The following is an 11,202-nucleotide window of genomic DNA, read 5'->3' as shown; positions in this document are numbered from 1 at the left end:
GTAAAACTCACTGTGAATAGGCATTTGACTCACAACTGGATAGGTATAATATTTTATTTTAATACTTGTTTAAATTATGCTTGAACCGGGGATGTAACCAGCTAGTAGTTAGCAGATTAAGGCTTCCTACCATTGACTTTCTTAGCCACAGTGCCAGGCAAAAAAACAAAACAAAAACTTATAATGCTTTATTTGCTTTACTATAAAATGATGAGCTTGTGAGCCCCTTTNNNNGGGGGGGGGGGGGGGGGGGGGGATTAGGAAGTATATGTAAACTCAAACAAAGAGCTCTTCTTATCTCCCCCTTTCGTTTTGCTAATATACTTATGAAGTAGAAATTTTAGGTGTAATCTGATTTGTTTTCATTAGTAACTAATAATTTTCGTGATCAATTGGCAGAACCCCGTTTATTGGTATACAAACCAGAAGAATACACTTTTATTTACAAAAGAAGTCATGTTTTAAAAATTTGCTGACAACAGTTAGGTCTACGCTGAAATGCAAGATGGTAGTTTTCTGAAGAAGTCCAAAGCTTATTTGGTCCAAAGCATTCTTGAGCGAAGACGTTTAGGAACGTGTGTATTTACCCCAGATATGAAGCATGAATACAGAAGCAATAAAAAGTAGACTCATCACCAGTACAGGGACAGGCCCTCTGAAAAGACAAATGGTAACAAATTAATATTGAGCTTTATGAACCATAAGAGAAAAATGACAACCTGCATGCAATGTATCATCCTGAAAACCTGTGTTATCAAGTTCTGTGCTTCAAGAAAAGGTCAGAGAGGATGCAAAACTACAGCAACTTAATGTACCAGTTTTAGTTTAATATCTGGTCTGCAAATAAATGCTTGTTCTAAAAGTTTTTCAGTAGAAAAAAAAATTTTGCCCAAAAACTCTTAGCTTGAGAAGTTTTGAGAGGCATCACTATAAGTACAAAAAGACCACTGCCTAAATATTTAGGCAATGTTTTTGGTCAGTCCGCTGCCTGGAACGAATTTAAAGTGGAACTTTAGGCAAACTATTACCCACTGTCTATAGACACTAAAATATTGTGGATGTCAAAACATCTGCAATGTTGTTCCACTATTCCTGCAATTTAAACATCCCTAAAAATACTATTCTTTACCAACACTGCCAAAAGTGTTGTTCAAATTAGGAATATTGAAATTGCTTTTGTAAGATCCATCTCAAAGGCAACGAATACCAAATTGCTGCTGTGCACTCACAATTTTAGGTGTCAAGATCAAGTTTTTTGGGGAAAGGGATCTGATTTTTCGATTCTGCAGCTTGACATCTCTGCCCCTCCAGTGACAGAACAGTAAAAGAAGAAGCACATCAGGCTAATTTCTGTATCCTTCCTACCCTATGGGTGTAGGAAAATAGTATATATGAAAAGACATTCAAATTTATCTTTAAATGACTTACACTTTAAGACCTGGAGAGTCCTCGGTATAGAATCGCCACATGCCCCCTGTGCCAGCAGATGTGGTCCGTCCAGAACTTCTTGCACTACTGCTTGTAGTTTTCCTTTAATTAAATAAGTTAATTAAAACCAATACAACGCAAGAATATTGGTAGCACTGACTGGGATAAACTACATGTATCAACCACCCCTCATAAAAGCATAAGTTAAACAAAGGGGATCATTCCTATTTTTAAAATTTTAACAACAGGGCTGTGGAGTTTGAGTTGGTGCTTTTTTGACAAAGGCAGAAATGCAATAATTGCTTGGGGGGGAAGGGGGGGTCAGTATAGATCGTGGTAAAACATTGCATTTTTTTTTTTAAAGGTCTATTTTCGGCCTTTTCCCCAGTAAGCTGTTATTTGCCAGACCCAGAAGCTGATTAAATAGAGTATGTAAAGTATGATACAGTGTTTAGTCTAAAAAGTCCTACCTTTGTCTCACAGTAGATCCTGCTGCTCTTGGGGAAACAGCTTTACTTGGTGATCGGCCAGAGGCACCAACATTAGTGGAACTCGCAGCAGGGCCAGGCTGAAATATAAAATGTGTATATATTGGATCACTTAAGAGATCCACTATAGCAGAGGCATAGATCTAGCTTCACTAATGCTTATAGACAATTGCAAAGTAGCAAGAATTAAAGGTTTTTAGATTATGCTAGAAAAGCAGTTACATGAATCACTAATTTTAATGTCACCAACACAGAAACATTCTTCTGCTTCCAATCAGTAATCCATAAAATTCTTGAGACGACATTAGGCTGCTCATTCACAGTTGATTGGCAGCTGAATGCCTGGCAGACCTTTTGTTTGTTGGCTTTATTTCATTTTTCTTGCAATCGAGACCTGTTATTAGTGCCCTCACAAACCATCCCCTCAACTTGACATAATTATGCCACTGCAGTCCTGGAATTTATGTTTCTTTTTGCAATTTTTGAATTATGCTCAGTTCTCAGCTGTCCTTTCACTGTCACCTGATTCTCATCTGGGTTCAAAATCTTTGGCCAATGATTGGGCAGGCCACAATGACGTAATTTTCACATATGCCCACACAAGTTCATTCCTTCATTTCTGGCAGCCTGGGGCATGTACATTTCAGGAGCAGTTACCAAAAGAAAGCTTGATGTGTGTGTGTGGTTATGGTTGGCTACAGAGTGTGGTTTACAGTAGATCTTTCCTTCTGTATGACAATGTCAGGGAATTACAGTTATTCTAGAACAAAAACACAAACACTTGCTATAAGGTTCCTTTTGGAACTCCTTAATGGGTTCAACCTCAACTTGTCCAAACACATTATGACCCAAATAGTACAATCACCTATACAAGTTACAATCTCCTTAAGATCTACCAAAAGCAATGCAAAACAAAGCTCTGCACGATTATATTGGTAAATCAAAATTAAAATTGTAGATAAGATCACCAAAACTTTGTAATGTCAGTGCCTATCTGATTAAAAATAGGCAGGTCCTAGCATTATATAGTTGATATATCTGAAAGAGATTGTGTAATTAATCCTACCATGTATTAAAAGTAAAAAAAAACTGTTATACTGGTAATACACTTGGCTGGCAGTTCTCAAGGTTTATGTAACGGCAATCTATCCACCCCCCAGTTTAAATCACTCTCTAGGTTAAGGAGATCAAGTTATCAAGTAATGACAAAGGTATTATTAAATGAATTTTCTATCTGCATGACAGCGCAGTGGTTTATTAGTATATTGGATAGCACAACTGTATTAGTCCAGTAGCTTAAATCCCCTAGCGGTAATCCCGAGAGGATTTTCCATGCACTTCCAAACACTTACTATGTTCTGTTGTGGTCCTCCGTCATCCTGCTGGTCCCTGCAGGTCTTCGGGACATGTCTTCTCCCTTCGATCTCCAGCTGGCGAATGCAGAGACGATCTCCGGGGGTTTCCCAGTGACGTCAGTGCATGCGTCAATGCGGGAAGGAGGAGCGGGGGGCAAATAATTTTGTATTGGATTCAATACAAAATAGCTGTAGTGAGTCCAATACCAAAGAAATCTTGATAAAATATATATATTATATTACAGATCCTACTTACTTTAATAAATGTATTAAATATTGCACATATTTCAGTGAGTTATGCCTAAGAATTACAGGCCTACAATGTAAAATACATTTCCATGCAAAAAAGTAACACTTTTTTGCGTGGCAATAGTCTTAGAACGCTGGGGGTGTTAAACCAAATTACATTTCAAGAGGCAGTCTGCTGTAGGCAAACACTGATGGAAAGATCTGAACTACCACTAATTTCACTAAATTACTGGCCTGCAGAAGTAAGAAGGTTGTCTTTGACATTATGATTTATGTTGGAATTAGGATAATAATGAATTAAACTAATGGCTACTGCATCCATTCAGAAAAAAAATATATCGAAAAACATTGGATGGATGAAATGACCACAACGGATATGTGCTTATATCTAACATCTTACAAACAGCTAAGAAAAATAAGGGAAATGTAAAAATACACTATCTTACCATTTTAAGGAAAGGTAATTGAAACCCGTAAGCACCAGTTACTTCGTTCGGCTTTGGGGAAAAAATTGGAAAGCAGCGTCAGTTCAATGCTGTAACGATCACTCCGTCACAGGAAACTGTGTTGTGCACCAATCACGGTCCTCAGTTCGCCTTCACATGGACAATGTAGCTTTTCTGTTCTACGCCCTCTTTAGGCCACGTCGTCTTCCGTTCTTTGAAATAAGGTGGAGGCCATTTTGTCGTGGACAAAGAGTCGTGTGTTTAGCACCGAATGTCTCCACAATTATGGCTCTATGGTTTATGACTAGTTTAGTTTGCTTGTGTTCAGTATTCAGTATTCAGCTTGGTGTAAAGGCCACGTCAGCTGTCTGGCAAAAAAAAAAAACGTCTAGGTGTCCGATGGCGTTGGGTGTTTCGTCAGTGATGTGGAATAAGCTGAAAGTCATAGGCTACGAACAGGCAGTTGTAGCATAGAGGCGGGAAGGCAATACATAGCACCCAGGAACACAAAATTATATCTATGTGTAGTTATGACAGGAATAAAGCACACATGTCCAGCACGTGTAAAAGCGTTATAAGTGCGAGTAGTCTTCTCTGACTGGGGCAGACTTAAAGAGTTGGCTTCCTGTAAGTAAACGTTACTTAAATATTTCACTATTTCTGCCATTTTGAAGAAAATGATTGGTTGTGTATACTTAAAGCATACATACTACAAAGAGATGATGTAAAATACTATTGCTGCACTCATTTAAATGTGTCGGGGTAAATAGCTGGATGTAAAGTTAATGCTTTTGTGGAGTCACACTAAAAAGTGCATGTTGATAACTGCGGCATGAGTTGTGTGACCGAACACCTGAGCTGCTTAAACACCTGATCGCTGATTCAATAGATATTTAGGTAAAAATAAATATTTGCCCGTAAAGAAGAGAAATGAGAGGGGGAAAATATTTTTCTCAGTTTATGCCAAGCCTATATATATATATATATATATATATATATATATATATATATAACAATTCAAAAAGAGAAGAAAGAGAGGCTTTTTTGGCATATTCAAATACAGTTTACTTATAATGTAGTATTGCTACAGAGTACAGATTACAATATATATTTTCATAAAGATTGTCCATTGTTTCAAATGAGTAGCATGTCTCAGTCCCGACATGTTTTGCCCTATTGGGCTTCCTCAGGGGATTGAGAGACCTTTGAAATTATAATCACACATAGTACATCAGTTTACCAGTTAAACCAAACTCATATACTATGTATGATTATAATTCCAAACTTCTCATTTAAAAATACTTAGCGTTTACATTTAAAAATACCGTACTCTGAATGGTCTAAGGTTATTAGTGGTGTACCCCAGGGTTCAGTGTTGGGACCTTTACTGTTTACCATCTTTATAAATGATATAGAGTTTGGGATTAAAAGTACCATTTCTGTGTGTGCAGATGACACCAAGCTATGTAATGGAATTAAGGATGTCTATAATCCATACAGGATGTCTATAATCTTTAAGCAGACCTGAATGTACTGTTTGATTGGGCAGCCAAGTGGCAAATGACATTTAAAATGGATAAATGTAAAATTATGCACTTGGGAGCTATCAACATGCATGCTTCATACTGTCTAGGGAGAATACATTTGGGGGAGTCAGAAATAGAAAAGGATTTGGGGGTTCTGGTGGATCATAGACTTGATAACAGCATTCAATGCCAAGCTGCAATATCTAAAGCTAGCAAAGTACTTTCTTGTATTAAAAGGGGAATAGACTGCGGAGATTGAGACATTATTCCACATCTGGAATATGCATTCCAATTTTGGGCACCAGTTCACAAAAAGGATGTTGTTGAATTGAAGAGAGTGCAGAGAAAGGCAACTAAACTAATAAAATGAATGCAGGAGCTCAGCTATGAGGATATATTAGCTGAACTGAATCTATTCTCCCTTGAGAAGAGACGAAGGGGGGATATGATCACCCTGTATAAAAATATAAATGGTCCATATAGAAAACTCTCTTCCCCATTATTCTCTTTTAGATCATTACAAGGAACAAGAGGGCACTCTTTGTGTCTGGAGGAAGAGAAGTTTAAGCTCCAGATAAGGAAAGGATTCTTCACTGTGAGGTCTGTGAAAATGTTGAATTGGCTCCCTCAGGAAGTAGTTTCAGCAACTACTATAGATTGCTTTAAGAAAAAGCTGGATACTTTTCTAGAAGTACAGAATATAACTGGCTATTAAGGCTTTAAAGTAAAAATAACAGTTATTGTTGATCCAGGGAACATCTAATTGCCTCATGGAATCAGGAAGGATTTTTTTTTCCTCTGTTGAAACAACTTGTACCAGGGTTTTTTTTTGCCTTCATCTGGACCAACTATGTCTTAGAGGGTTTTATATCTGGGATATGTTTATTTCCCTAGTAGTTGAACTTAATGTTTTTTTTTTCAACCTAACCTACTATGTAATTATGATTGAACAATGGTCTGTTAGTCACAAGCTTGATATACCTTGGGATGAGTCAAATAGTGACTGACTTTAGTGGGGGAATTATTTGCTGCGATGCCATCACATGAAAAAAAAAAAAAAAAGGTATAACCATCATATCATGCTACTGTCACACATAGCTATCCTCTTACTCTCTGTGAACTGTTTCTATACTGTACAAAATGTACACATTTTATTGTTTAATTTGTAAAGTAGAAAGGCCCTGGGTTGTTTCTGTGCTGGTCTGAGGAGAAGGGGGTGCAGCTGATACATGGCTCCGGGGCCTATGAAGCTCAAGGGGGCCCATCATTTTTACTATATTTTGAACATTTATTATTTATTCATTTAATTTTCTATTGTATTGCATACAAGATCGCGAAGCAAAAGAAGGACAAAATACTTTTGAGTAACATAGTATGGTGCATTCAAGATTCAACGAACAAAAACCTGTGAAAGTTTCTATCAATGAGTGTCTCACATGTTCATTCCTAGCTTCAAATTTATTGCTCGGATTACTCCTCCTTGCTTTCCCGCCGAATCCCGGGAGGAAGAAGAAAACAGAACACAAGCCATGCTGCTTCATCGTGGACTGCAACGAAGACTCTTCAGGAAAGGGAAGAAAGAAATAATTCCATAGGTCAAGTTCCCTGTAAATGTTGTGATTGTAGCATAAGGGACCCACTAACATTGCATGGTTTTTTGTCTACATTATCAAGAGATTCGAGACTATAAACGGCTTGACGGTTAGCGGAGTTTAATATTACATTTATACCTATACATACTTATCTAAGTGTATCAATGTAATCTACGATTGTTATAAATAAATAATTTTATACACACATATAAGTGTGTAGAATTTTTTTTAAGGCCCACACACCTTCTTTGTACCAAGGCCTAGATTTTCTCCCTGCAAAACTGTCCATCTATAGCGAGATGTTACAGAGAAATTGGGCTTCATTGAGAGTAAGAGGATAGCTGTGTGTGACAGGGTAGCATATGTCAGTGCCGCGGCGGTAATGAATGAATGTGAGCGCAGAGCCTCCTGGGATACACATGTCACAAGTTCCAGGCAGCTTGCTCTCTGAGAACAGACATGAGCAGGAGGGACAAATACAGCAGTATGTGTCACAGATCTGTGTAAGTGTAATTTTTTTTTTTTTAATTTTTTTTTTACATTAGGTCCACTTTAATGGGAAAAAAATCTGTTTCTGAAAGTTTTGAAGGTTTTGTGTATGTATATATGTATATGTGTGTGTATATATATATATATATATATATACATAATATGAACGTTTATACATTGGGGGTAATGATGGCAGCATGCACACAGATCTCAGATGCTGCTCCCATTGAAAAAATAGGAGTTGCGCGCACAGAGCAGAAACAGCTGCTTGTGACGTCATTGTACACACCCAATCAGCTGGTAGTATGCATTCCTAAAGTAGGATTATCTCAAAGGGCAGTGACTCAACAAACCCCAGCTAAAGCGGAGGACAGAACGGGGAAGGATAGGTGCCATACAATGCGCTGCAGTAGCTTGCAGCACATCTCTTAGGCAGCTGGCGCCACTGAATAGGTGCGGGTTCCAAGGGGGGAGGGATAGGGAAAGTGGAGATGGATGAGATAGTGTTGGTACAGTGCAGGGTGAATCGGTTGTATGAATGAAGGCAAAGAATTGAGGAAATATAAATAATGCACGAGGAACATCCAATGAATGGATATATAGAAAGTGTGTGAGTGTAACTTTGAGCTGAGAAGAATGCTAGTAACGGAGGAAACAGAATGTCAGGTGTTCAATATTTCGCACTGTAATGAATCAATGGTACCATAGTATAAAAGAGAAAGATGAATATATATATATATATATATATATATAGTTAGGTCCATAAATATTTGGACAGAGAATACTTTTTTCCAATTTTGGTTCTGTACATTACCATAATTAATTTTAAATGGAACAACTCAGACGCAGTTGAACTGCAGACTTTCATCTTTAATTCAGTGGGTTGAACAAAAAGATTGCAAAAAAATGAGGAACTAAAGCCTTTTTTAACACAATCGCTTCATTTCAGGGGCTCAAAAGTAATTGGACAAATTACAAAGCTGATAATAAAATGTTAATTTCTAATACTTGGTTGAAAATCCTTTGCTGGCAATGACAGCCTTTAGTCTTGAACTCATGGACATCACCAGATACTGGGTTTCCTCCTGTTTATTGCTCTGCTAGGCCTTTACTGCAGCGGCTTTCAGTTGCTGTTTGTTTGTGGGCCTTTTTGTCCGAAGTTTAGTCTTCAACAAGTGAAATGCATGCTCAATTGGGTTCAGATCAGGTGACTGACTTGGCCATTCAAGAATATTCCACTCCTTTGCTTTATTAAACTGGGTTGCTTCGGCTGTATGTTTTGGGTCATTGTCCATCGGTATAATGAAATGCCTCCCAATCAATTTGACTGCATTTAGCTGGATTTGAGTAGACAGTATGTCTCTGAAAACCTCAGAATTCATTCGGCTGCTTCTGTCCTGTGTCACATCATCGATAAAACACTAGTGTCCCAGTGCCACTGGCAGCCACGCACGCCCAAACACTCACACTGCCTCCGCCATGTTTTACAGATGATGTGGTATGCTTTGTATCATGAGCTGTTCCATGCCTTCTCCAAACTTTTTTTTCTTGCCATCATTCTGGCAAAGGTTGATCTTGGTTTCATCTGTACAAAGAATGTTTTTCCAGAACTGTGCTGGCTTTTTAAGATGTTTTGAGCAATGTCCAATCTAGCCTTTCTGTTCTTGAGGCTTTTGAGTGGCTTGCACCTTGCAGTGCACCCTCTGTATTTACTTTCATGCAGTCTTCTGCTTATGGATATTGGATATCGATACGCCTACTTCCTGGAGAGTGTTGTTCACTTGGTTGGCTGTTGTGAAGAGGTTTCTTTTCACCATGGAAATGATTCTGCGATCATCCACCACTGTTGTCTTCCATGGACGTCCAGGTCTTTTGGCGTTGATGAGTTTAGCAGTGCTTTGTTTCTTTCTCATTTTTCATGATGTTCCAAACTGTAGATTTTGCCACTTCTAATATTTTAGCAATTTTTTTGATGGGATTTTTCTGTTTTTGCAGCTTAACCATGGCTTGTTTCACCTGCATGGAGAGCTCCTTTGACTGCATGTTGTCTGTTCACAACAAAATCTTCCACATACAAGCACAATCAACTCCAGGCCCTTTATTTGCTTAATTGATGATATAAAGAAGGAACTGCCCACACCAGCCCATGAAATAGCTTTTGAGTCAATAGTCCAATTACTTTTGAGCCCCTGAAATGAAGTGATTGTGTAAAAAGAAAAGGCTTTAGTTCCTCACATTTTTGCAATCTTTTTGTTCAAACCACTGAATTAAAGCTGAAAGTCTGCAGTTCAACTGCATCTGAGTTGTTTCATTTAAAATTATTTGTGGTAATGTACGGAACCAAAATTAGAAAAATGTTGTCTCTGTTCAAATATTTATGGACCTAAGTGTAGATATACAGATCTGAGAATGGTATTTTTGTTGTACTAGTTTCCATGGTAAACTTTAGGTTAAAATCATTTGATTGAATAGTATTTAAGAATTCCTGGAGGGTCTCATGAGGACCTAACCAAAGGATCAAGACGTCGTCTATGTAACGACGCCATAGCAGGAGATGTTTTTGGAAGCGGGTTAAAGTGTCACATACGCTTTTCCCATTTGCCTAAATATATATTGGTGTAAAATGGGGCACACTTAGTGCCCATCACCATTCCCTGTACTTGTAGGTACATGTAGGTGCGTCATCAAATGTGAATATTTCTTTGTAAAATATATTTTATATTAATCAGAATAAATAGTAGTAGTATAAAAAGCAGTGTTTGTGTCATCTGCCCTAGTTCGTAGTCCATTGTTAGCTGGTGGAGTTTTATCATTAGGCTTTTTATATTCTGTTTTGTATGCTGCTGTAAGGTCTACTCCTGTTAATAGGCCTAATAGTAGAGTGTATGTGTATATATGTATATATGTGTGTGTGAGTGTATGTGTGTGTAATATATATATATATATATATATATATATATATATATATATATATATATATATATATAACACACACACACTTACTTTATAATTTGCCCTTCTTAAGCAGTATTAAATTTTCCACTTTTTTTCTTTTGCTTGGATTTAGCCGTGTCTCTAAAGTCAATAGCTGCATACCTAATGCTTGTACCATTTCTAAAGCCTTTAAAAAAGTAAATACCAGTGAAAATTACATTGTATTGTTTTTTGTTTTTTTTCCCACAGCCATTTTCTTTCAAGTGTGGTGTTACCAATAGTCATGGAACCTACAGTGCTTTTCATTCATCCAGACCTAGGAATTGGTGGTGCTGAGAGACTGGTTGTTGATGCAGCTCTGGCCCTCAAATCTCGTGGTTGTAAGGTGCAGGTGTGGACAGCTCATTATGATGTTAATCACTGCTTTTCAGAGACCCTGAACTCTGGAATTCCCATTAGATGTTGTGGAGACTGGCTTCCTCGAAGTATTTTTGGGAAATGTTTTGCACTATGTGCATACATTCGCATGATATTCCTAGCTTTCTATATAGTTTTTCTTAGTGGGGAGCAGTTTGATATAGTGTTCTGTGACCAGGTAAGTAAAAGTAAACATTCAGTTGTATGTATATGTTGTGCGTATGTATATATATATATATGTATATGTATATATATATGTATATGTGTGTGTGTATATA

At 37.6% G+C, this 11,202-nt stretch overlaps 2 protein-coding genes across 4 annotated transcripts in view; one reads left to right on the top strand and one right to left on the bottom strand.

Moving 5' to 3' along the window:
* Window positions 1–388: 388 nt before the first annotated feature.
* SEC61B (SEC61 translocon subunit beta) lies at window positions 389–4,125 on the bottom strand. Its single transcript, XM_072412057.1, has 4 exons — window positions 3,967–4,125; window positions 1,899–1,996; window positions 1,429–1,530; window positions 389–655 (listed from the first exon to the last, which is right to left on the bottom strand). The coding sequence occupies exons 1-4, from the start codon at window positions 3,967–3,969 to the stop codon at window positions 568–570; spliced, it is 291 nt and encodes a 96-aa protein (XP_072268158.1). The 5' UTR covers window positions 3,970–4,125; the 3' UTR covers window positions 389–567.
* A 123-nt stretch (window positions 4,126–4,248) lies between these two features.
* The window catches only part of ALG2 (ALG2 alpha-1,3/1,6-mannosyltransferase), an 11,884-nt gene continuing 4,930 nt past the window's right edge, over window positions 4,249–11,202 (top strand). Inside the window, exons 1-3 of one of the 3 annotated variants that reach the window (XM_072412056.1) lie at window positions 4,249–4,593; window positions 6,006–6,092; window positions 10,757–10,898. In XM_072412056.1, coding sequence (XP_072268157.1) covers window positions 10,791–10,898 — 108 coding nt within the window. In that variant the 5' untranslated portion in view covers window positions 4,249–4,593; window positions 6,006–6,092; window positions 10,757–10,790. Of the gene's footprint in view, window positions 4,594–6,005; window positions 6,093–10,756; window positions 11,103–11,202 lie in introns of all 3 variants that reach the window. The other 2 variants (XM_072412054.1, XM_072412055.1) reach the window with 2 other exon arrangements.

This window comes from Pyxicephalus adspersus, chromosome 5 (genome assembly GCF_032062135.1).
Source record: "Pyxicephalus adspersus chromosome 5, UCB_Pads_2.0, whole genome shotgun sequence".
In the NCBI taxonomy this organism is placed as follows: Eukaryota; Metazoa; Chordata; class Amphibia; order Anura; family Pyxicephalidae; genus Pyxicephalus; species Pyxicephalus adspersus.
Note: the sequence above shows the minus strand (reverse complement) of the source record. Positions and strands in the feature narration are given on the sequence as shown.

What these genes read in the sequence shown, in the direction of transcription:
- SEC61B (XM_072412057.1), bottom strand. An exon ending in GGATCTACTGTGAGACAAAG is followed by an intron (nt 1,531 to 1,898) that starts GTAGGACTTTTT and finishes ATTTAATTAAAG; the next exon opens with GAAAACTACAAGCAGTAGTG. An exon ending in GACTCTCCAGGTCTTAAAGT is followed by an intron (nt 656 to 1,428) that starts GTAAGTCATTTA and finishes TTGTCTTTTCAG; the next exon opens with AGGGCCTGTCCCTGTACTGG.